A 27,201-nucleotide genomic window follows, 5' to 3' on the forward strand; every position below is an offset into this window, starting at 1 on the left:
CAGAGATGTTTTCTTAGTGGCCTGGATCTTCCTCAACAACTTCCTTTCATTTATCTCTAATTCATATTTATCATTGCCAAGTAGGCTCAGATTCAAAACAGTAATTGTTGAGTTTTTCTCTTTAGAACAGTTGTACTTTTCCTATATTTAATGTGACTAAAAGAATAAACCTCAAGTATAACACATTAAATTTGAATACAAAGCAAAATTTGCATATTTATGGTTACTGAGAACTCTTATTATAAATGATTTTATATTTTAAAGTTATATATTTTATATTTTAGAGTTATAACTTTTCATTTTTTTGATTAAATGATAAAGCAGGTTTCCTGACAAATTTTTACTATAACTTGTTACTGTTTCACCTGCTTTATATGATATGAGTGTTAATTCAGGTGAAGTAAAATGATAGTCTTTGACGTGTAAATAAAATGGAATTTCTTGTAGGAGGGGGGAGGATCAGATTCTTTTTAATTTTAATGCTTTTTTCTTTTTCTAACTTTATTTTTTTAAAAAAGTCTAATATTCGCTTTGTGGCTTTATTAATTTAACCTCTCTGTGCTTGTTTCCTTAGCTATCTTGTTTCTTCATCTGTGAAATGGTTACCATAAGGATTTAAATGACTAAATTCATGAATACATATAAAGTACTTAGAAGATTGTGTTACACAGTAGAAGTGGTGAACGAATATTAGTTGATTTTACTATTATTAGTGGTATTCGTATTGAATTGGGATTTCCTTATTCAGCTGTAGAATATATCAGGATACATATATACTAAAAATTTATCTTATTTTCTATTTTAACCATATCTCCGTGCTTAATATTTTGATAAATCATTATTTACCAAAGGAGAAAAAACTGTCTAGAATAAACACATCCAACTCTTCTCTAGCCACAATACATAGAATTATATCCTTCAAGACTTTAGAGTGATTATTAAATAAATGTTTTGTGATTAAATTTTAAGTCAATTCAGTAACTTGTTGATCTACATTGATAGTAGATTATTAAAGTAGTGATCCAGCCTTTTAACTAAAATATCACCTTCATATTTAGAAAACAAGTTATATAAATTCGAAATTAAAAATACCTAGAGGAGGGACTTCCCTGGTGGCACCTTGATTAAGAATCCACCTGCCAGTGCGGGGGACATGGGTTCAAGCCCTTGCCTGGGAAGATCCCACATGCCCTGGAGCACCTAAGCCCATGTGCCACAGCTCTTGAACCTGCGCTCTAGAGCTCATGAGCCACAACTGCTGAAGCCCACATGCCTAGAACCCGTGCTCCACAACAAGAGAAGCCACCGCAATGAGAAACCCATGCACTGCAATGAAGAGTAGCCCCCGCTTGCCGCAACTAGAGACAGCCTGCATGCAGCAACAAAGACCCAATGCAGCCAAAAATAATTAATTAAACAATAAATACCGGGCTTCCCTGGTGGCGCAGTGGTTGAGCGTCCGCCTGCCGATGCAGGGGACACGGGTGCGTGCCCCGGTCCGGGAAGATCCCACATGCTGTGGAGCGGCTAGGCCCGTGAGCCATGGCCACTGAGCCTGCGTGTCCGGAAACTGTGCTCCGCAATGGGAGAGGCCACAACAGTGAGAGGCCCGCGTACCGCAAAATAAATAAATAAATAAATAAATACCTAGAGGAGTTAAAAAGCAAAAGCACTTTTTTTTCTAAGCAGAAAATGTAACATAGTTGAATTAGCTAAAAAGTCTGTTTAATTTACATATATTTTACAATTAAAATTAAGTTGTACATTTATAAATAAAGTAATTCTACAATAAATTTTTTAGCTGATCTATATCATGATTATACATCACAGTATATCATAGCGTTAAAGAATATAAGCACTAGAATCTAAAAAACATGAGTTCAAATTTCACTTCAACCATTTACCAACTGTTTGTTTTTCATATAAATTTATTATTTAGTTTTGGCTGTGTTGGGTCTTCATTGCTGTGCGCGGGCTTTCTCTAGTTGCGGTGAGCAGGGGCTACTCTTTGTTGTGGTGCACAGGCTTCTCATTGCGGTGGCTTCTCTTGTTGCAGAGCACGGGCTCTAGGTGCACGGACTTCAGTAGTTGTGGCACGCAGGTCTCAGTAGTTGTGGCTTGCCAGCTCTAGAGCACAGGCTCAGTAGTTGTGGCACACAGGCTTAGTTGCTCTGCAGCATGTGGGATCTTCCCAGACCAGGGCTCCCTGCATTGGCAAGCGGATTCTTAACCACTGCGCCACCAGGGAAGTGCTACCAACTGTTTAACGTTTTTTGGGGGGCTGCGTTGGGTCTTCGTTGCTGCGCGTGGGCTTTCTCTAGTTGTGGTGAACAGAGGTTACTCTTCGTCGTGGTGTGCGGGCTTCTCATCGCAGTGGCTTCTCTTGTTGCACAGTACGGGCTCTAGGCATGCAGACTTCAGTAGTTGCAGTCCCCGGCCCCTAGAGTGCGTAAGCTTCAGTAGTTGCGGTGCATGGACTCAGTAGTTGTGGCATGCAGGCTCAGTAGTTGTGGCATACAGGTTTAGTTGCTCCTTGGCATGTGGGATCTTCCTGGACCAGGGATCGAACCCGTGTCTCCTGCATTGGCAGGTGGATTCTTAACCACTGCACCACCAGGGAAGTCCCCAGCTGTTTAACTTTAGATAAGTCACTCAATTCTATTTCCTTATCTGTCAACTAGGAATATAATAATGCCTACCTCTTAGGGTTATTGTAAGAAATAAATGAGATAATATATGAAAGCCCTTAGTTTGGAGCCTGACATGGTAAGCAGTCAGGAAATGTTCTTAGGAAAATTATATGAGGTAAACAAACTTCCTATTAAATACAATCACTTAAATGCCTCTGTGTGTGTGTGTAATGGTTTTTAACTTGGCAAAATTATAGGAATTCACCCTCTCAATAAGATAAATGAATCCTGTATTCTCATTTACCTGTATGATCTTTAAAAAACAGAACTGTAAATCTTTACTTTAAAATGTAGTTGTTTAAATAAATTCCACCTTAGACTCATGTAAGTCTGTTGAGATCTCACTTAAAAGTATTCCTGTTTTGCTTTATTTTCTTGAAGGAATGGGTATGTTGCCATTTGTATATTACATGTAAAAGTAACTTTTATGTATATTTGACAGAAACGATGTGAAGCAACACTCTTTTTGGATTTCATAAGACATCATTTCATCATGGGACAGCAAATTTCGGATCAGACGCAGCTGGTTCTTAACAAGTTACCAGAAAAAGTAGCAAAACATGTCACATTGGTTCGAGAAAGTGGCTCCTTAACTTATGAAGAATTTCTTGGAAGAGTAGCAGAACTTAATGATGTGTAAGACTTGCTCTTTTTCATTTTATTTTCTCCCCCTGACATATTGCCCCAGTGTTATGACTGTCTGAGAGATAACCACACATATTGGTTGGTAAGAGAATGTTTTCAGCAGCAGTTAGCAAATATTTATTGAGTACTATAAGACTTTCTATGTAGCTATCTAAAAATATGTCATAGGACTAAACGAACAGAAGGAACTTAAAACTGAATTTTGACCACAGGCATGTAAATTGACCCTTGTTTGAAAGCACTGAAGGAGGTGCATAACAGAAGAGAATATACCAGTTAGTCATCTAGAGAAAGGCGCCTAGGATAGTCAAAGGGCACTTCAGGTTTCTGAATATCAACCAATTCATCTAGGTAATAAATAAATCTTCTATGTTTGTTCATTGAACCATTATTTTGCCAGAGAAATATATATATACGGTAATAATTCATTTCTCATCACTGAAGAATAAGATATTTTGTTTATAAATATTTTCTAATTAGCTATCATGTTTACATCTCTATTTAACTCTTGAATAGATTTCTAAGATGGAGTATAAACTTCTCTGCCTCCTTAGCACATCCAATAGAACAGCCTTCTCTTTGTGAATTATTCTTTATTAAATCAATTTTATACTGATCTGTATAGAAGCTATTAAAATATACCGAGCTCTGTCCCTGAATGACCCCAGATTGTTACACTTTTAAAATATTCCATTTTTGTTTGTGTGTTCTCCCTTAGTGACAGGAGAGCAGATATCACTTCTTTCTATTAAGTCTTCCTCTAGCAGCACCCATATCCGACTCTCTTTATATATGTATCTTCTGTCTCCCTGGGGGTATAGTTATAACTTATTGGCATTGCCTTTTAAATGAGATCTTAAAGGTTCTTTCTTTAGTCTATTCAACTTAGCTAACGTTCACTGAGCCCATAGTATGTGCAAGGCACTCTGCTGACAGTCTGACATTTTAACTGAGGCCTAAAGTGATTACCTAGGTATCGATGGCAGATCCAGCTTTCCCCAAGTCTGAAGATCTTTCCACTATCCCATATTACCTCTCCTTAAACCCCAAAAAGGCCAAACAAAATCACCAAGCAGTTTGGAACCACTTAGTATATATGAATTTATATTATAGTCACTATTAATAGTTTAGGGTAAAATACATGAATGTACTCCTTAAGCTTTGCAATAACTATATTGGATAAGAGACATATTATACTTGGCCATTTCGAACACATTAGATAAAGAGAAGGAAATGCAGTCTTTTTATGGACATGGCTGGAGTGTCCTGTTATTAGCCAGTCATGAAGAATAAAACATTCTTAACTCTTAAAAGTTATCTTAGAAGATCATTTCTTTTAAGAACACTGGATTTCACTCATTAAAAACAGACAAACCAAAAAGAAGCCCTGTATGGATATATGGATGGATCCTGTGTAGATATATATATATAAATGCGTAGAAAATGAACTGGAAAGATATACACAGCTCTCTGGGGAGGTGATGGAAAAGGGGAGCAGAGAAGGGAGATTTTACCTTTTACTGTGTATATTTGTGTATTGTCTGATCTTTTATAATAAAAATGTAGTCATGGTTTCTAAAACTCTAGCATTTTACTTTGTTCTTCTTTTTTTAAAGATCATCCAAATGGTAGCATTTGAGGCATTATTTCTGAGACTGTATTCTTAAGGAATAAAATTCGATTGAGAATTTAATAGTATCATAAGAGTGGAATTTTTATGTTTATTGTGTCAACTTTTTTGAAGAGTAATCAATGACGTTTGCCATCCCTTTAGAGTCTTAGAACTTACATACAAAAAAACCTAGTCTATTATATGAAATTTTGTTTTTTGGCCTAAAGATACTGGATAAAATGTGTCCTATGAAAACATCCTCAAGCTAAGCTTACTGTGTAATATAGAGGTGATGGTAAAAGAGTATCTCCCTTTTATAGCTAGAAAACAGAACTGGGAACTGGCAGTACTACTTTCACTGGCAGACTTTGTTACCTAGGGCTAGTTACTTAATTTTCAGTGGCCTCAATTTATTTAGCTGTAAGTTTCTTAGTTCTGACTGTGATATCCCCACTGGTGCTCAGAGAGAAATGTGAGTAATGATAAAAGGGAGCTGCAATACTTATGTCTTTGAACTGATTTAAATTGGCATTGATGCACGATATTGAGTTATCCTAAAAAGTGTTATATTTTTTATGTTAGTATCCTGTTGCTTTCTAAATCAGAATTACTCTGCTAGGGGAGGACAGTAAAGTTACATAAGCGTCTCAAAATCATTTGCTTCATCCAGTTTCAAATTATCTGTAAAAATTGTCTTCAAAGAGGTATATAAGTGTTGTTGCTTAAGGAAGGACTCAACCAAGATCAAGATTTTTTCACACTTTATATACATCTGAGGCACTAGTCAAAATATGGATAAATGAAACCAGCTAAATTTTTTCTTTAAGTACCTGATTCCTTGCACATGTTTTTCCTAGCTGTCTTTGTTAGAAATTTAAAGACCATTGAGATACAGATATGAAAAAAATCGATTTATAAATATCATTCCACTATGCTTTCCACCTTGAAAATTAAATTGTATTTTTATAGTCAAAACATTCTCTATCCCTGTATTTTAAAATTCTAATTATTACAATCACCATTGTTATTTGTCTTTCTGTGTTTTCTTCACATTTCCTCCTCTGTCTTAAACTTTCTTGAATCTGGTTTCGTAGCTCCATTATTTTACATGACTTTTCATAAAATTAACGAATGTGTTTACCTCTTTTCAGAACTGCTAAAGTGGCTTCTGGCCAGGAAAAACATCTTCTCTTTGAGGTACAGCCTGGGTCTGATTCCTCTGCCTTTTGGAAAGTGGTTGTACGAGTAGTCTGTACCAAGGTGAGAGTGATAGAGATTTCCAACTCTGAGCTTAAACTATTTTGGTGGTTAGAACCACATTTAATAGTATAATATAATATAGTGGAAATAAATGTTTATAATTTGGTTGTTATTAACATTTATTTGTAAAACCGTATAAAACAGTTTTGATACTATTTTTGCCTTCCAGTTTAACTGTTTGAATTTCACTGGTTGTATAATTGCCATATAGCAGAGATTTATTTTTTAATTTAATTTATTTATTTTTGGCTGTGTTGGGTCTTCGTAGCTGCATGCAGGCTTTCTCTAGTTGCGGCAAGCAGGGGCCACTCTTTGTTGCAGTGCAAGGGCTTCTAACTGTGGTGGCCTCTCCTGCTGTGGAGCATCGGCTCTAGGCACTCGGGCTTCAGCAGTTGCAGCATGCGGGCTCAGTAGTTGTGGCATACAGGCTTAGTTGCTTCATGGCATGTGGGATCTTCCCAGACCAGGTATTGAACCTGTGTCCCCTGCATTGGCAGGCGGATTCTTAACCATTGCACCACCAGGGAAGCCCCAGAAGAGGTTTTTATAATCAAGGAAAGTGGTAGTAAACGTTCATCCTTATCTTGTACCTCTCTTTTTGGAATTTAACTGACTGTGGAATCCTAAAGTAACACCCTACTTAGCTCTAAGATGACTTCTTAAAAATTAAGTGTCTCTTAGTTCATCTTTAAATTTTAGATAATAGAGTATATCAACTGTGCTAAAAAATATGATGGCAGCTGTCATAGAGTATTAGGAAGCCTCATCCACTAATGGGTAGATTAGAATATGTGGTTCTTAACCTTTTTGAGGCCATAGAACTTTTGGTGAAATTGAAGGCATGAATTTTATTAAGCTTCCTCCTATCCCAACCCTTGCTCTAAAACACAATAAAATCACCCATATGCATATAAACAATAAGTTGGGCATTCATGAATGCCTTTATTTCAACTCCTGATCAATCCATGAAGAACTCCTGGGTAGGGTAATGAGATTTTTTTCTTTTGTATCATGGACCCTGGATGTTACCCAAATAATATGTCACATTTCCCCAGTGGGTTGATTGCCACTACTATGCTATAAGTGGAGTAGGATTGATTGTGTTTAGTTGATCGAATTTGAAGGTCTAATTATTTAAGTAATAAAAGAACTTTAAAAAGGATTAGAGGAACAAAGACAGAGAGATCTTAATTCCAGACTTGGCTAAGTGCCTGAAGTTGAATGGCGCCTGTTAAAGTTTACAGTTGATTTAGAGAAAATATATAGTATACTTTAATACCACTCAGCTGGGTCTATCAATACTGAACATTTGCTTATTGATTTTTTTTAAGTCCAAATGTTAAAACACTTAACAGCTGCCAGAGAACCATCATTCAAAAATTTTTTGCATTATTCATGACAGAGGTAGTTAATGTGATACTAGTGTGGTGTGGGTAGCAGTGTAACTTTATATAGTGTATAATATGTCACAAATCATAGTAACAGAATACACACTGAAATACAGCTTGATCCAAGATCACATTTTGTTATTTATACTTAGATTACTGGACTCAAAAAACTGTATACCAGGGCTTCCCTGGTGGCGCAGTGGTTAAGAACCCCCTGCCAGTGCAGGGGACATGGGTTCGAGCCCTGGTCCAGAAAGATCCCACATGCCGCAGAGTAGCTAAGCCCGTGCACCACAACTACTGAGCCTGTGCTCTACAGCCTGTACACCACAACTACTGAAGCCCGCACGCCTAGAGCCCGTGCTCCGCAATAAGAGAAGCCACCACAAGGAGAAGCCCACGCACCACAACGAAGAGTAGCCCCTGCTCACTGCAACTAGAGAAGGCCCGCACGCAGCAACAAAGACCCAACACAGCCAAAAATAAAAAACAAATAAATAAATAAATTTATTTTTTAAAAAACTGTATACCAAACACATATTTTTCCATTTTCTGTTTGTTTTGGGGTTTATATTATATTTATATTAAGTTCATAAGCGGTTTTTTACAGTGTTATAAATATGCATACTCCCAAAAGAACTTTGGGAATCTGCAACTTTTGAATTTGCAAAGGAATGAGGTAAAGAAGAAATGAAGAACTGTGCTTAAAACATGTAAAACCATTCAAATAGACTAAGTAAATCCCATACAGTACTCCCGTCATCTGAGTTACACTGCACATGATCTTTCAGGACTATTTGAAAGTCAGCTTCAGAGGACACATGGGTGAATTTGTAAGAACTCTAGTGACAAAAGTCATTTCTGAGAACTGTGCATTCTTTCTCCTTTTCTTGCTCTCTCTTCCACAGTAACCATCCAGCTGATCTTTTCAGCTTTACCTCTACTAGGTTTCACTTGAGTTTACTTGTAACACAAAGTTCACACTCTCAAGGAGACTATAACTAATGCTCAGGCCCCTCTTTCTTCTCATCCAAATTACTTGAAATTCTGTGATTAATCTCCACGCCTTCAGACTCTTCTCCTAATTCCAATTTATTTATTTATTATTTTTTTAATAGATCTTTAATGGAGTATAATTGCTTCACAATACTGTTAGTTTCTGTTGCACAACAAAGCAAATCAGCCATATGCACACACATGTCCCCATATCCCCTTCCTCTTGAGCCTCCCTCCCATCCTCCCCATCCCACCCCCATAGGTCATCACAAAGCACCGAACCGATCTCCCTGTGCTATGCTGCTGCTTCCCACCAGCCAACTATTTTACGTTCAGTAGTGTATATATGTTGATGCTACTCTCTCTTCGCCCCAGCTTCGCTCTCCCACCCCATTTCCTCAAGTCCATATTCTGTGTCTACCCCTTTATTCCTGCCCTGCAACTAGGTTCATCAGTACCTTTTTTTTTTTTAACTTATGTCAAAGAGTGTTTTTCCTGTGTTTTCCTGTAAGAGGTTTATAATGTCTGGTCTTACATTTAAGGCTTTAATCCATTTGGAGTTTATTTTTGTGTATGGTGTTAGGTAGTATTCTAATTTCATTCTTTTTTTTTTTTTTTTTTTTTTTTTATTACATGTAGCTGTCCAGTTTTCCCAGCACCACTTATTGAAGAGGCTGTCTTTTCTCCACTGTATGTTCTTGCCTCCTTGTTGTAAATTAGGTGCCCATATGTGCATGGGTTTATCTCTGGGCATTCTATCTTGTACCATTGATCTATAGTTCTGTTTTTGTGCCACTGCCATACTGTCTTGATTACTGTAGCTTTGTGGTATAGTTTGAAATCTGGAAGCCTGATTCCTCCAACTCCGTTTCTCTTTCTCAAGATTGCTTTGGCTATTTGGGGTCTTTTGTGTTTCCATACGAATTGTAAAATTTTTTGTTCTAATTCTGTGAAGAATGCCATTGGTTGTTTGTTAGGGATTGCATTGAATCTGTAGATTGCTTTGGGTAGTATAGCCATTTTCATATTATTGATTCTTCCAATCCAAGAACATGGTGTATTCCTCCATCTGTTTATGTCATCTTTGATTTCTTTCATCAGTGTTTTATAGTTTTCTGAGTACAAGTCTTTCACCTCCTTAGGCAGCTTTATTCCTAGGTATTTTATTTTTGTTGCAGTGGTAAATGGGAGTGTTTCCTTAATCTCTCTTTCTGATTTTTCATTTTCGGTGTATAAGAATGCCAGAGATTTCTGTGCATTGATTTTGTATCCTGCAACCTTAGCAAATTCATTGATTAATTCTAGTAGTTTTCTGGTGGCATCTTTAGGATTTTCTATGTATAGTATCATGTCATCTGCAAACAGTGACAGTTTTACTTCTTCTTTTCCAATTTGTATTCCTTTTATTTCTTTTTCTTCTCTGACTGCTGTGGCTAGGACTTCCTAAACGATGTTGAATAGTAGCAGTGAGAGTGGGCAACCTTGTCTTGTTCCTGATCTTAGAGGAAATGGTTTCAGTTTTTCACTATTGGGAGCGATGTTGGCTGTGGGTTTGTCATATATGGCCTTTATTATGTTGAGGTAAGTTCCTTCTATGCTCATTTTCTGGAGGGTTTTTATCATAAATCGGTGTTGAATTTTGTTGAAAGCTTTTCCTGCATCTATTGAGATTATCATATGGTTTTTATTACTTAATCTGTTAATGTGGTGTATTACATTGATTGATTTGCGTATATTGAAGAATCCTTGCATCCCTGGGATAAATTCCACTTGGTCTTGGTGTAGGATCCTTTTAATGTGTTGTTGGATTCTGCTTGCTAGTATTTTGTTGAGGATTTTTGCATCTATGTTCATCAGTGATATTGGCTTGTAGTTCTCTTTTTTTGTGACATCTTTGTCTAGTTTTGGTTTTGGGGTGATGGTGGCCTCATAGAATAAGTTTGGGAGTGTTCCTCCTTCTATATTTTGGAAGAGTTTGAGAAGGATAGGTGTTAGCTCTTCTCTAAGTGTCTGATAGAATTCACCTGTGAATCCCTCTGGTACTAGGCTTTTGTTTATTGGAAGATTTTGTGTGTGTGTGTGGTACGCGGGCCTCTCACTGCTGTGGCCTCTCCCGTTGCGGAGCACAGGCTCTGGACGCGCAGGCTCAGCGGCCACGGCTCACAGGCCCAGCCACTCTGCGGCATGTGGGATCTTCCCGGACCAGGGCACAAACCCGTGTCCCCTGCATCGGTAGGCAGACTCAACCGCTGCGCCACCAGGGAAGCCCTATTGGAAGATTTTTAATCACAGTTTCAATTTCAGTGCTTGTGATTGGTCTGTTTATATTTTCTATTTCTTCCTGCTTCAGTCTTGGAAAATTGTACCTTTCCAAGAATTTGTCCATTTCTTCATGGTTGTCCGTTTTATTGGCACATAGTTGTTCATAGTAGTCTCTTATAGTCCTTTGTATTTCTGCAGTGTCAGTTGTGATTTTTCCTTTTTCCATTTTATTGATTTGCGTCCTCTCCCTTTTTCTCTTGATGAGTCTAACTAAGGGTTTATCAATTTAGTTTATCTTCTCAAAAAACCAGCTTTTAGTTTTTTTGATCTTTGCTATTGTTTTCTTCATTTTTGTTTCATTTATTTCTGCTCTGATATTTATGATTTATTTCCTTCTACTGACTTTGGGTTTTCTTTGTTCTTCTTTTTCTAGTTGTTTTAAGTGTAGGGTTAGATTGTTTATTTGAGATTTTTCTTGTTTCTTGAGGTGAGATTGAATTGCTATAAACTTAGCAATTTCTTAGAACTGCTTTTGCTGCATCCCATAGGTTTTGGGGCATCGTGTTTTCATTGTCATTTGTTTCTATGTATTTTTAAAATTTCTTTTTGGATTTCTTCAGTGATCTCTTGGTTATTTAGTATCTCACTGTTTAGCCTCCATGTATTTGTGTTTTTTACAGTTTTTTTCCTGTAATTGATTTCCAACCTTATAGTGTTGTGGTCAGAAAAGATGCTTGATATGATTTCAATTTTCTTAAATTTTCTGAGGCTTGATTTGTGGCCCAAAATGTGATCTGTCCTGGAGAATGTTCCATGTGCACTTGGGAAGAAAGTGTATTCTGCCACTTGCAGGTGGAATGTTCTATAAATATCAATTAAATCTGGTCTGTTGTGTCATGTAAAGCTTGTGTTTCCTTATTTATTTTCTGTTTAGATGATCTGTCCATTGGTGTAAGTGGGGTGTTAAAAGTCCCCTACTGTTACTGTGTTACTGTCGATTTCCCCTTTTATGGTTGTTTTAGCATTTGCCTTATGTATTGAGGTACTCCTGTGTTGGGTGCATAAATATTTATCATTGTTACATTTTTTTCTTGGATTGATCCCTTGATCATTATGTAGTGTCCTTATCTCTTGTAACAGTCTTTATTTTAAAGTCTATTTTATCTGATATGAGTATTGCTACTCCAGCTTTCTTTTGATTTCCATTTGCATGGAATATCTTTTTCCATCCCTTCACTTTCAGTCTGTATGTATCCCTAGGTCTGAAGTGGGTCTCTTGTAGACAGCATATATATGGGTCTTGTTTTTTTATCCATTCAGCCAGTCTGTGTCTTTTGGTTGGGGCATTTAATCCATTTACATTAAAGGTTATTATCGACATGCATGTTCCTATTACCATTTTCTTAATTGTTTGGGGTTTGTTTTTGTGAGTCTTTTTCTTCTCTTGTGTTTCCTGCTTAGAGAAGTTTCTTTAGCATTTGTTGTAAAGGTGGTTTGGTGATGCTGAATTCTCTTTAGCTTTTGCTTGTCTGAAAAAGCTTTTGATTTCTCCATCTAATCTGAATCAGATCCTTCTGGGTAGAGTAATCTTAATTGTAGGTGTTTCTCTTTCATCACTTTAAGTATATCCTTCAACTCCTTTCTGGCCTGCAGAGTTTCTGCTGAAAAATCAGCTGATAACCTTATGGGGATTCCTTTGTATGTTATTTTTTGTTTTTCCCTTACTGTTCTTAATATTTTTTCATGAATTTAATTTGTTAGTTTGATTAATATGTGTCTTGGTGTGTTTTTCCTAGGGTTTATCCTGTATGGGACTCTCTGTGCTTCCTGGACTTGGATGGCTATTTCCTTTCCCATGTTAGGGAAGTTTTCAACCATAATCTCTTCAAATATTTTCTCAGACCCTTTCTTTTTCTCTTCTTCTTCTGGGACCCCTGTAATTCGAATGTTGGTGCATTTAGTGTTGTCCCAGAGGTCTCTGAGATTGCCTTCAATTCTTTTCATTCTTTTTTCTTTATTCTGCTCCTTGGCAGTTATTTCCACCATTTTGTCTTCCAGCTCACTTATTCGTTCTTCTCCCTCAGTTATTCTGTTATTGATTCCTTCTAGTATTTTTCATTTCAGTTATTGTGTTGTTCATCTGTGTTTGTTTGTTCTTTAATTCTTCTAGATCTTTGTTAAACATTTCTTGTATTTTCTCAATCCGTGCCTCCATTCTATTTCCAAGATTCTGGATCATCTTTATTATCATTACTGTGAATTCTTTTTCAGGTAAATTACCTATTTCCTGTTCATTTATTTGGTCTTATAGCTTTTTACCTTGCTCCTTCATCTGTGACATATTTTTTTTTTAACATCTTTATTGGAGTATCATTGCTTTACAATGGTGTGTTAGTTTCTGCTTTATAACAAAGTGAATCAGCTATACATATACATATGTAAAAATACGGAACGCTTTACGAATTTGCGTGTCATCCTTGCGCAGGGGCCATGCTAATGTTCTCTGTATCATTCCAATTTTAGTATATGTGCTGCTGAAGCGAGCACTGTGACATGTTTTTTTGCCATCTCTTTTTTTTTTTTTTTTTTTTTTTTTTTTTAATGAGTGGGGTTGTATTCCTGTCTTACTGGTTGTTTGGCCTGAGTCTTCCAACACTGGGGTTTATAGGCTATTGGCTAGAGCTGGGTCTTGCTGCCGAGATGAGGAACTCCATGAGACCTCGCTCCAATGAATATTCCCTGGGGTCTGAGGTTCTCTGTTAGCCAGTGGTTCAAACTCGGAGTTCCCACCACAGGAGCTTCAGCCTGACCCCAGGCTCATGAACCAAGATCCTGCCAGCCACCTGGGGTGGCAAAATAAAAAAAGAACAATAACAAAGTAAAAAATAAAATTAGACTAGGAAACTAACAGATATGTTAGGAAGAATATAAAAATGAAAATATAGATGAATCAACAACCAGAAGGTACATCAGTACCACAATAGTAAAAAAGAGGAGGGAGGAAAAGAAAAAAAAAAGGGTGGGGGGGAGGCCTTGGCTGTGGAGGGTGGGGCCTAAACATTGGTGAGGTTTGGGTGGTGGGCAGGGACAATGCTCAGGACCCACAGGGCTGGAAAAGGCCCTGTGGGCTGTGGGGGGTGGAGCTTAGGCTCAAGGAACAGAAGGGGCCCAGGTGTGCCCCCCACCCCTGGTCTCAGAGGGCAGCAGACCTCACCTGGGAGCCCAGCAGGCTTCCTGGGCTCAAATGGGTGGGGCAAACGCCCTCTTCTCCTCTCCTCCGGTCTGGGAGGGCCCCTCCCACCTGCCTCTCCTGATCTCCTCTGGCCTCCCTCCTGTACCTCCAAGGACCCACGTGGCCTGGAGGGGATTTTGAGGGCAGGGGATCAACCTGGGACCTCATCAGGCTCCCTGGGCCCGAATGGGCAGGGCAATTGCCCCCCACTCCTTTCCCACTCTTCCCAGAGAGTCCCTCCCGCCTGCCTCTCCTGATCTCCCTGGCCTCAGGGACACCGATCCTGTCTGGCCTCCACTTGTCCTCCCGCCTCAGTCCCCCATACGTCCTACCAATTCACTTTGGGGTTCCTCACATCTCCTTGGGCGTCAGAGTCTCCCACCATTGGCTGGCAGTTGTCCTAGTTGTGGGGAGACGCTAACCCCACGTCTTCCTACACCGCCATCTTGACTCCACCTCAGTTCTAATTTATGATGCTGTGAGAATAACCTTTCTAAAGCACAGCTCTCATCAGATCACTTTTCTGTTTAAAATTCCTCAGCAATTCTTCCTTGGCTTCAAAATAGTCCCAACTCTTTGACCTGGCATTTGAGGCCCTCTACAATATGGCTCCAAGCTATCTTTTCTGTTTTACCACTATCCCCTTTTGCAATCACCAGGCTTAGCTAATTTAAGGCTGTATAGCTGTTACTTTCCTATCTTGATGCCTCTGCTCACTGAGTTCCCTCATCTAGAATGTCCATTCCTCTGTTGTTTAAATTGCCATCAGATACAAGTCACAAAAAAACCCTATTCCACCAGTTTAAACAAAAACAGTATTTATTTTCTCACTTATCAAGAAACCCTAATATAAAGTAGCTCCTCGATTGGTTAATTCAAAGACCTAGCAGATCCCTCTTTCAAACTCATTGGGTCAATATTAGCTCACATTCCCCTTCTTATACCTACACTGGCAGAGGGGATGTGATTACTGTGATTGGTTTAGATGAGACTAACAAGGATTGACTCCTGAGTCATTTCAGGGAGTGGTAGTCACCAAAACAAAATTAGGGCACTACTGGCACAGTAAAAAGTGGGAATGGCATTTGGATAATCAGCCAGTAGTTTCTGCCACATCTTTTATTTCTGCATTTCTAAAGTTGAGGTCTCCTTAAAGGTCCACCTCAAATACCATCTCATCCATAAAATTAACCTAAAGAAATTCTTTTAGCTCTTCTAAACTCCAAAAGCACTTTATTTATACTTCATGATTAAATTTTACGTTATGACTAAAATTATTTGTTTAGGTTCTTAGTTTCCCTAGAAGATATTAAGCTCCTGAGAGCAGGAACTCTGTCTAGATTCATCCTTGTATCTCTTACAGCCTGTAATGCTTAGTACCTGGTAAGAACTCAATATATGTTGAGTGAACAAAAATCTGTTGAAGAAATATTCTCATTTTAAATGACTGGGATAGGTTGAAGCTTTCCTTGTGTATTGATATAGTATAGTACCTAAATTACATTCTCCATCTTTGTTTTATAAATTACTCAGCTCACATTGAAGGGCCCAGTAGAAATTGTAGAAAACTGTAGGAATATGAATGTAGCAGATTTCTGATCCCTTAGTTTTCTGTTGCTCTTCTTTGGCAAACACAGAATTAATGTTTGATTTTACTATTAGTCAAAAAAATTTTTTTTGCCTCAGTATCTCTAACCATTATATATTTATGGTGATTAAACATCATCCTTAAAATAAGATTCTAAGTTAGAAAAACAAAAGTATTAAAAACATAGGCAATCAGACCTTTCATTTGTATAATTTTTCTTGATTTTAGATCTAAAGAAAGGTTTTATTTGCATTTCTTAGTTTCTTTTTGAAAGACTCTATGAGAAGTCAGTGTTAACATTAGAAAAAAAGAGTTAAAGTCCAGTATAAAAAGCTGATAGTAGACTGAAATTTTATATTTCTTAATCTTAAGCAACTGAAAGCCAATTTACAGTAAGACCTTATCCTGAGTATCTGCTATCTGCTGTGGCAGTTATACTCAAACATTATAAAAAAATAATCTAAATAATGTTTAAATGGAGTATTTTGTGGGAATAATATTAGAAAAACTAATGGGTTAATTAAAATTATGGACTAAGGTGGCTGTTAAGAAGCTTCATGAATTATTTTATTTTCATCCGTCTTTTTACTTAGACCAACACCTTGGAGTCATCCTTGACTTCTCTTTTTCTCTTATACCCACCCCACAGTCAGTGTGTGAGTGAATCCTGTCAGGTTTCTCTTCAAAATATATTCAGAATGTGACCAACTCTTACCATTGTCATTACTATCACCTTATTGCTAGCAACCATCATCTCTCACTGGGATTTTTCCAATAGCCTTCTAACTCGTCTCCCTGCTTCTGCCCTTGTCCCCATTATGTCTAGTCTCAGCACAATCACCAGTCTATTCCATTCATAATCTGAAATGAAATTAGATCTTATTACTCCTTGGCTCAAGACCCTCCAGTGACTTGCCATGCCCTTGGAGTAAAAACCAAAGTCATTACTATGAACAGCAAAGTTCTATACATTCTGTCCCCACCTCACTCCCTACCCCTATCTTCAACCACTCCTCTCTCTCATTCTGTTCCAGCCACGCTTGGCTCCTTGCCAGGTTCACTTCTGCCTTTGCGCTTGACTGTCATCCTGGAATGCTCTTTCCCCCAGATATCCATATGACTGATTCGTGCACCTCTTTAGTTCCTAAATGTCACCTACTCTGTGAGGCCTTCCCTGTAGCCTTTCAGCATTTTCTCTCCTCTGTTTAATATTCTCCATAGCACTTATTTCCATTTTATCTAATCTGTATTTTATTTGTCTGTCTCTCCTACCTATAGTGTAACCTCCATGAAGACAGGGATTTTTGTCTGGTTTTTACACACTATGTCACCAGTGCCTAGAGCAGTGCACATAGTACGTGTAACACCCACATAATGGGTACTCGATAAATATTTGTTATGTGAATTGTGTGATTATAATAATTACAGTTTGTAGCGAATATAACAAAAAAGAAGCCTCACGGATATAGAGAACAAACTAGTGGTTACCAGTGGCAGGGGTGGGTGGGTAGGGGCAATATGAAGGGAGGGGATTAAGAGGTACAAACTTTGAGGTATAAAATAAGCTACAAGAATATATTGTACAACACAGGGAATATAGCTAATATAATAACTATAAATGGAGTATAACCTTTAAAAATTGTGAATCACTATATTATATACCTGTAATTTATATTGTACATCAACTATACTTCAATTTAAAAAATTGAAGTTTGATGAGCTTTGCTATTAAATACCAAGTTTATATGAATTATTCCCTAATTTCTGAACTGTGCAGTTCCAGAGGAAGACTGGCCCAGTTTCCTCAGCTCTGAAAGTCTTATTTTGTAAGCCTGTATAAATTCCTGTCACCTTTAATGCTATTTATTTGTTCTCTACCCCATGTATAGTCTTCTATTACAAAGAATCTTACATATTTACATCTCTATAGAGACCTTACCTTCCCCAAATTTAATGAATTTTCTGATTATTAGAGATGGTTCTACCATTTTCACAGTGGAATCTGATTCATACTTGATTCTGTTTTTTCTCTTACTGCCTTCTCAAGTAATAATTAATAAATGCTAGTTACAAATATTATTATTTTATTCAAAATATTGAAATGTTGCTATAATCATGTCTTTTTAATATAACCTAACTATTGTACTTCACTTTCTCATGTCTCCAGATTGTAAGTTTTGGTATATAATAGAAGTTAAGATATTCAAGAAGGAAATCTGTTGTTTCAGTTATAGTAGAATGGCATATGGTTGTTGGATTCAAATAAAACTTTAATTAAAAAATTCTATAGGGGCTTCCCTGGTGGTCCAGTGGGTAAGGCTCCGCACTCCCAATGCAGAGGGCCCGGGTTTGATCCCTGATCGGGGAACTAGATCCCACATGCATGCTGCAACTAAAGATCCCACGTGCCACAACGAAGATCCCGTATACCGCAACTAAGACCCGGCACAGCCAAAATAAATGATAAATGAATAAATAAATATTTTTAAAAACTGAACCTTAATTAAAAAAAAATTCTTTAAATAAATTAAAATGAAAAGGATTGTCAATACTGATCTCTAAAATTAGTTTCTTAATTCTGGGAAAGTTGCCTGACCTCAACAACTAAACAGGATGATGGCTAATCAACCCTACAGGTTATTTTGAGTATCACATGATATAATATTGTATATTTTGAACCCCACAAATGTAGGGGACATGATATTATTCATTTGCTCAGACTCTTGCTCTCTTGTTAGGTAATTTGCAAACTTTGAAAACTTCTGTTTCCTAGGATGTTTGACTAAATATTTGTTCCCCTTTTTTGGGAAAAATCGATCAAAAAAATTATCAACTTTTTTTTTCATTTTCTTTGTATTTTTAGATTAACAAAAGCAGTGGCATTGTGGAAGCATCACGGATCATGAATTTGTACCAGTTTATTCAGCTTTATAAAGACATCACAAGTCAAGCAGCAGGAGTATTGGCACAGAGCTCCACCTCTGAAGACCCTGATGAAAACTCATCATCTGTAACATCTTGTCAGGCTAGTCTTTGGATGGGAAGGTATACAGTTCATAAATACCATGTTTCTCTTATTTTCCAACATGCAAAGTACTGAAATCGCATTAATGTTTTTGCTGGTGTTCTCCGTGACATCTTAAATCACATTACTTTTTGTCTCAGTTGATATTATATCCCAGATATGCTTTTGGATTATTCTGTGTTTCAGGACATTGTTAGAGTGCCAAATTAAAGAAAAACTAAAGTGGCTCACACCAGGTAATGCTTCTGTCGATCTAGTTTCCATGAATCCACTCTCCGCTCTACTTGCTTGCATTTAATGACAAAGGATATAGTTAATACCTCTCTTATAATAGTCATTTAGGTTCTTAGACAATCAAAGCTCTTCAGGGAATTAGGTCCAAGAATCTGGCAAAACCATTCCAGTTTTTCTTAAAGATATCTGACTAATTGGAGCATTAACATTGTAAATACTGTCTCCAGGACTTGGCAGTCCATTCAGGAATGAACAAGTAGTTGGTGCACATATTGCATGTACTGAGTTACCAGAAGGAAATGAAGTCAGACAGCATTTTCTGTGATGGTGCTTGTTTGCTCAGGCCTAATATATTATTGTTCTATCTAAACTTTCTTTTCCTTCTCTATAATGCTTTTGGCATGTGAAAACTCCCACCTGTTGCCATTTGACAACCATGACCATAATTTAACTTTATAAATGCCTCATTGGAAAAAGCCTTATGTGGGTCAAGACATGTTGACATCCTGTCTTATTGTCATACAGGGTAGACAGCACAAATCTGAATTGACAGTGTCTTTTAACTTCAAGTTAAGAATATGGTTAACAAGAACTTCTTTTTTATTGCTCCATTTACAGTTGCATTTTCCGATCCATTCTTAACCACCTGGTTTCCAAATACTATGTTGTAGTAAGATTGTATTTTAACTTATCATTTCCTGTTTATCTTTAATAGGATTGTTTGGTTTTCTACATTTGGGCTGTACAAGTGTTGCTGATGAAATGCCAAATGAGTTTTAGAGTATTATAGGCAGGATTTTGGCTTATCTTTCCTGTATTTTGTAAAGTTAATCTTTCAAAGACAGGCGTCTGATTTCCTGCTTTTTTTCCTCTCCCTCTTCAGAATGGTGATTTTTTTTTTGAGTATTTTGAAAGTTGACAATAGTATTTACTAGTAAATAGTATTTACTAAGCTCGATGGTAGCAAATTAATTGAAAGTAATACTTTTTTCTTATTGCAGTCATTGTAATGAAGGAGGTAAGAGTGTTATTCCTTTTCATGTGCCCTTGAGACTGGGAAACTCAATGCCTGATTGGTAGGTTAGGGCTGCTTCTTGCCTTTGTATGTTTTTTGGGTTTTTTTGTTACACGCTGATACACTTAGTTCATAGAAAAACAGACTTTTCAAGTTGAGAGGGATCTTAAGAGGTATTTATTTGGTTCAGCCTTACATCTGGTGCCTATTTCTATTAGTGGTTTATATTTATTAAGTACTTGTAGGGTATTAGGCATTGTGATGAGTGCTTTACACGTATAAACTCATTAAATCACAACAACCCCATAGGAATACAATTATTGGTTCATTACAGATGTAGAAACTGAGGTTTAGACAAATAAATGACACAGCTAGAAATTGGCCTCGCTGAGATTCACATTCTGGCCTGTCTGGCAATACAGCCATGCTCGCAACCTCTGCATTAGTACTCTCTGGTGCAGGAAGATCCTATACTAGAGTGCTTCTTAAACTTTAATATTCACTGGTTTTGAGAAGGAGCTTGAGATTCTGTCAGGTTCCCAGGTGTTGTCACTACTGCTCATCCATGGATAGCACTTTGCATAGTGAGACTTAACCACATTTAGCCAAGTGGTAGTCCAGCTTGTACATGAACACCTGCAGCTATAAGGGACTCACTGCCTCAGAAAGGCAAGCCTTTTGATTCACAAATAGCTTTAATCACTGTAATTTTCCCTTTTGCCTTATTTTCCTCAGAGACAAAATCTGGCTCTCCTAAGGCAGCAGAGCACAGATTCTAGAACCCAATTGCTTGTGTTCAAATCCTGGCTCTACTCCTTACTATGTCACTCTGGACAAGTTATTAAACTCTCTTTCCTCAGTTTCCTCATCTTTTAAAAGAGGATGACAATGATAAGATCTACTTCATAGGACTCTTGGGAGAGTTAAGTGAGTTAATATATGTAAAATGCTTGGGGACTTCCCCGGTAGTGCGGTGGTTAAGAATCCACCTGCCAACGCAGGGGACATGGGTTGGAGCCCTGGTCTGGGAAGATCCCACATGCCACGGAGCAACTAAGCCCATGTGCCACAACTACTGAGCCTGCGCTCTAGAGCCCATGAGCCACAACTGAAGCCCGCACGCCTAGAGCCCACGCTCCACAATAAGAGAAGCCACCGCAATGAGAAGCCCGCGCACCACAACTAAGAGTAGCCCCTGCTCGCCGCAACTAGAGAAAGCCTGCGCAGAGCAACGAAGACCCAACACAGCCAAAAATAAATAAATTAAATATATAAAATGCTTGGAACAGTGCCTGGCCCATAAAAAAAAAAGTCTGTAAAAGTTAACTATCATTATTCTTAAATTATTACTGTATTCTACTTATTTCAGTGACACTGCCCTCTGGAAATCCACCAAACAAGTCTGTTCTCTCTTTCAGCCCTTCAAATACTTGAAAACAGAAATCAAATTCTCACTGAGCCTCTGTTCTCCAGGATAAGCCTCCCCAGTTCCTTCGGCCTTTGTTTGTATAGGTCTCTTCTATATCCCAGAGGCTTTCCTGGATGATCTTTTATTTGTCAATTTGTCTTTCAGGGTAGGGGGCAGAGAACTGAATTCTCCACTTTACAAGTGGTCTAATAAGGACAAACAGAGCAAGACTCTTCCTCCTTCCTTCTTCTGGTCACTGTATTGCTAGGAAGGTAGCAAGAAAAGTGAACATAGTACAGCTTCTACTGGCTGCTTCTGTGTCTCCTGTTCTTTCTTTCACCTCCATCCAGAATGCTGTTCTTTGTAACCCTCTACTCCTCAGTTTTAAACTCTAACCTTCAGGACTCTGTCACTGTTTATGGATTCAATTATATTCTCTGCTACTGACACCCAAGTCCATGTCCTTAGACATAAATTGTAAACTCCTCAAGAGCAGAGACCCTGGTTCTTCTGAGTCTGGCACAATATGTGGCACCTAAAAGGCATTTAAACATTTAAATGAATAGATATAGAAAAATTCAAATAACATTAGATCCACATCCATCTAGGGTTTCATTAAGTTTCCCCATTTCAATTCAGGGGCTGCCCTCTTTTATGCATTGCTAAAGCATGGCATTTAATCTATTACCACATCCTGATGATTTGTCTTTTGTAATGCTGCTTAGACCAGGCCCTAATTATCTCCCAGGTGAATTGCTGAAATAAGGATCTGATTGGTGTTCCTTCCTCTAGACTGTCCTCCATACTGCTCTCCCAGTTAATCTCCTACAGCATTATTTCCAATGGGGGTTCACTTTCCCCTTGATTAAACTCTGTCAGAACAAGTTTAAACTTATTATTTTGACATACAAGGATCAGATTATCTCTGCTATACTTAAGCAATCTTTTCTCTTATTTTTCTCCCCGGAGCATGATGCTAGCCTCCTTGTTACACACATATACAGAGTTTTGGGGTTTTTTTTCCTACCTCTATAGCTTTGTTTATTCACATAGAACGTCCTCTGTCTGTCGAAATCCTATCCTTTTTTCTACCTCATCTTTCTGACAAGTTTGAAATATACTCATTTCTTCCTTCTTTACTTAGCACTTACTACATGTAATGCACATTTGACATTTGCTTATCTTCTATATACAAATTGACAGACTTTAAAGTACTATATATAGTGTCTTATATACAGTGGTATAAGCACAGCAGGGAATAAAAACATGTTAGAGATAGTTCCTACCCTCAAGAAGCTTATAGTCCAGTGGCTATACTTTGAAACATTTAATTTTTGTATAATTATAAAAGTAGTACATGCTTGATGAAGTAAACCTAAAAATTACAGAATAGCACAAAGATTAAAAGCAAATTAAAATCACTTCAAGAAACATGTATTGAGAACCTAAGACAAACTCCTTGTATTCAAAGAGCTTACAGTGTATGGATAGACCAACAATAAATAGCTAATTAAAATACAGTATTTAAGTCCTTTAACTGAGGAAAATGTTGGTTTTGAGAGCATAGAGAAGATGGTATCTTGAGCTGAGTAACTGAGGTTGGAGTTTACCAAACTCACAAGGGTATGCCAGGAAAGGAAAACACCACATACAAAGGTCCTTGGCTCATTCAGGGGCATTCAGAATTGTGGCTGGAGTAGAAGGTTCAATATCTCTTTTCTTCCCAAGATGAAAGAGCTCTTTGAGGACAAATAACTTTGCTTTCTAACTCTTTTTGTATTTCATATAGCAAGCACCTGATCCTTAAGACTAAGCTATTCTTTCACTTATATGCCCATTATCAGCAGTAGCATAACAAGACCCTGTTGGCAGGACCCCTGTTTTAGAAAGCTTTGTATCCTGCATGGTGCATAAATCATATATTGGTTGAATTCATTTATAAAAATTCAATATGATTAAAATGGGCTAAGTTATTTTTCAGTTTTGGTCCATATTTTCCTTTTAACCATCTCAGGATTTATCTTTTATCCAGTCCTTTCTTTATGGAATTTGCCCCTCTAGTACTTCTTCCCTAATATATTTGCTATCCCTAAAAGATAAGTTAATTTACTCTGATATTGCATGAGTCATATTGTGCTTTATGTTGAGGGCACATAGATGCTTGATAATGCTTTTTAAGGCAATGGAAACAAAGTTTACTGCACAGTGACAACAGAGAATATCATTGCTCCAGCTCAGTTTTCACATTGCAGGGTAAAGCAGCTGACTGACGAGGAGGAGTGTTGTATCTGTATGGATGGTCGAGCTGACCTCATTCTGCCTTGTGCTCACAGCTTTTGTCAGAAGTGCATTGACAAGTGGTAAGTAATCTGCTGCCTTCATAGGTTAGGCCAAGATCAAGAGGGAGAGTGTATATGAATAAACTTCAAAAAATGCAAAAATATTATAGTTAAGTATAAGAGATTTTGTTCTTTAGTACTTTGGATTTTATGACATGCCTCCTACTGGTTAAAATATTTTTATACCTAAAGTTTATAAAATGTGGGGATGTATCTTAGTTTTGACAATTTATTTTTGCTGTAAGGAGATTTGTGCCTGACTAGAGTCTAGAATCAAACATTCCGCCTTTTCTTCTATTTTCCTCCTCATTTCTACTTTTTTCCTCCATATATGATTAGAAAGAATAATATGAATCCTTGAATATTGAATATTGGACCTGGAGAGAACTTTAGAGAATAGCTAGTCAAGCTCATTATTTTACAAAATAAGAATCAAGTGTTCAGGAGAATTTATAATTGACATACAATATGTCAGTTATAACTACATATATTTAACGTACAATTTGATATATTTTGATATATGTATATGCCCATAAAAATCATCATCACAATCTAGGTAATGAACAAATCTGTCACTCCCAAAAGTACCTCATGCCCACTGTAAGGTCTCCTTCCCCCCACCCCTTCTTTTAGTCCCCAGACAACCACTAATATGCTTTCAATCACTATAAAATAATTTGGATTTTCTATAATTTTTATAAATGGAATCATACAGTATGTACTCTTTTTTTGTCTGGCTTTTTTCATTCATTATAATTATTTCAAGATTTACTTATGTTGTAGTATGTATCAGTAGCTCCTTCCTTTTTATTACTGAGTAGTATTCATTGTATGGATATACCACAGCTTATTTATTATCCATTCACCCGTTGATGGACATCGGGTTGTTTTCAATTTTTGGCTATTACAAATAAAGCTGCCTTTATATATACTTTAAATGTACATTTGTGGACAACTGCTTTTATGGACATACATTTTGTTTTTTTCTTGGATAAATAACTAGAAGTGGAATGGCTAGATCATACGGTAGGTATATGTTTAACTTTTTAAGAAACTGCCCACTGTTTTCCAAAGTGGCTGTGACATTTTACACTCCTACCAGCAGTGTATGAGAGCTCCACTTGCCACACAACCTTGCCAGTACTTGGTATTTGTCAGTCCTTTTAATTGTAGCCATTCTAATAGATGTGTTGTGGTGTCTCACTGTGGTTTTAATTTGCCTTTCCCTCCTGACTGATGATGCTGCGCATCTTTTCTTATGCTAATTTTCCATCTGTATGTATTTCATCTTTGGTGAAGTATTCATTCAGATCTTTTGCCCATTTCTTTATTGGGTTGTTTTGTATTAAGTTTTGAGAGTTCTTTATGTATTATGGATACATGTCCTTTATCAGATATATGATTTGCAAATATTTTCTCCCACTCTGTGATTTATCTTTTCATTCTCTTAAGAATGTCTTTCAAAGAGTAGACGTTTTTAATTTTGATGAAGTCCAATTTCTCAGTTTGTGATTAATGGATAATGATTTTTTTTACCATCATATCTAAGAAATCTTTGTGTAACCCAAGGTCAAAGGTTTTCTTCCATTTATTCTTCCAAAAGATTTATAGTTTTTAGGTTTTACATTTTGGTCTATGATCTATGTTGAGTTAATTTTTGTATATGCTGTGATATGTGGATCAAAAAATTTTTATTTTACGCTTACATGGCTTTCCAGTTGCTCCAGCACAATTTGTTGAAAAGACTATCTTTTCTTCACTAAATTGCCTCTTCACCTTTGTTAAAAATCAGTTGTTAAAGCACAGGTGAGTCTATTTCTGGACTCTGTTCTGTTCCAGTGACCTGTTTATTTCACACCAATACCACACTACATAGGTTAGTGTAGCTTTGTAAGTCTTAAAATCAGGGAGTGTTAATCCTCCAACTTCGTTCTTTTTCAAAGTTGTTTTGGCTTTTCTAGATCTGCATTTCAGTGTGAACTGTATAATCAGCTTGTCAATTTCTACAAAAAAGCTATAAGAATTTTGATTGGGATTGCATTAAATAATTTTGAGAGTGTTAACTTCTTAACAATACTGAGTCTTCCAACCCACATCACAGTATATTTCTCGATTTATTTAGGTCTTCTTTAATTTCTGTCATCAATATTCGTAGTTTCCTGTGTTGCATATCCTTGACAGATTGATCCCTAAGTATTTTATAATTTTTATGCTACTTTAAATGGTATTTTTAAATTTCAGTTTCTGATTATTGTATTTCTATGTACTAGCAATAAACAGATTTTGTGTATCAATCTATCGTGCAACCTTACTGATTTATTTATTAGCTCTTATAGCTTTATTGTAGATTCCATAGGATTTTATCAAGTGTGTGAAAAACACTTTTGAAAGATATTTTTTCTGGATATAGAATTCTATACTGATATTTCTTCTCTCAGTACTTTAATGACGTTGCTTCCCCCCTTCTTGCTTACATCATTTCCTGTGAGAAATCTGCTCTCATCCTCATCATTTTTCCTCTGTAGGTAATGTGCCTTTTTTTCTCTGGCTGCTTTTAAGGTTTTTTTCCCTTTATCACTGATTTTGAGCAATTTGATTGATGTGCGTTAGTTTTCTTCATGTTCCTTGCACTTAGGGTTCATTGAGCTCCTTGGATTTGTAGGTTTATAGTATCATCAGTTTTGGAAATTTTTCAGCCAGTATTTTCTCAAATATTTTTTTCTATTTTCTTTTGTCCCCTCTCCTTCTGAGACTCCAGTTACTAATGTATTAGACCACTTTAGGTTGTCCCACAGTTCACTGATGCTATTTTCCTTCTTTTTTTTTTTTTTTTTTTTTTTGGTAGGCCTAGCCGCTCCGCGGCATGTGGGATCCTCCCAGACCGGGGCACGAACCCGTGTCCCCTGCATCGGCAGGTGGACTCTCAACCACTGCGCCACCAGGGAAGCCCTTTCCTTCTTTTTTGAGTCATTTTCTCTGTATTTCATTTTGGATAGTTAATAGTGCTATATCTTTTCAATTCACTAATCTTTTTTTCCTGCAATGTCTAACTTGCCATTAATCCCACCCAGTGTATTTTTTTCTTGAGATTTCTTAGTTTTCATCCAGAAGTTTAAGTTTTTAATATCTTCCAATCTCTGCTTAATATGTTTGTCTTTCCTCTACTTTTTTAATATATGGAATATAATTATCATAACCTTTCATTTTCTTGCTGCTAATTCTAATATCTGTGTGAGTTCTGGATTACTTTTGATGGATTTTTCTCTTCATTTTGGGTTGTATTTTTATACTTCTTTGTATGACTGGTAGTTCTTAACTGGGTGCCAGACATTGTGATTTTTTTACCTTTTGGGGTACTGGATATTTTTGTATACGTATAAATATTCTTGAGCTTTGTTCTGGAATATAGTTACTTGGAAACAGTTTAATCCTTTTGAGTCTTGCTTTTATGGTTTGTTAGGCAGGACCAGAATGATGTTTAGTTTAGAAGCTAATTATGCCCCACTA

At 37.0% G+C, this 27,201-nt stretch overlaps 1 protein-coding gene and 1 non-coding gene across 3 annotated transcripts in view; one reads left to right on the plus strand and one right to left on the minus strand.

The window, feature by feature from the left end:
• The window catches only part of RNF141 (ring finger protein 141), a 46,300-nt gene that overhangs the window by 14,484 nt on the left and 4,615 nt on the right, over positions 1-27,201 (plus strand). For both annotated transcript variants that reach the window (XM_024756956.1, XM_024756957.1), the window contains exons 2-5: positions 3,133-3,326; positions 6,099-6,207; positions 18,537-18,718; positions 23,608-23,715. In XM_024756956.1, coding sequence (XP_024612724.1) covers positions 3,184-3,326; positions 6,099-6,207; positions 18,537-18,718; positions 23,608-23,715 — 542 coding nt within the window. In that variant the 5' untranslated portion in view covers positions 3,133-3,183. The remainder of the gene's footprint in view (positions 1-3,132; positions 3,327-6,098; positions 6,208-18,536; positions 18,719-23,607; positions 23,716-27,201) is intronic.
• Positions 13,294-13,400, minus strand: LOC112407723 (U6 spliceosomal RNA). Its single transcript, XR_003004818.1, has one exon. It is a non-coding gene; the product is annotated as a U6 spliceosomal RNA (small nuclear RNA).

Source organism: Neophocaena asiaeorientalis, unplaced genomic scaffold (genome assembly GCF_003031525.2).
Source record: "Neophocaena asiaeorientalis asiaeorientalis breed wild unplaced genomic scaffold, Neophocaena_asiaeorientalis_V1.1 scaffold504, whole genome shotgun sequence".
Lineage (NCBI taxonomy): Eukaryota > Metazoa > Chordata > Mammalia > Artiodactyla > Phocoenidae > Neophocaena > Neophocaena asiaeorientalis.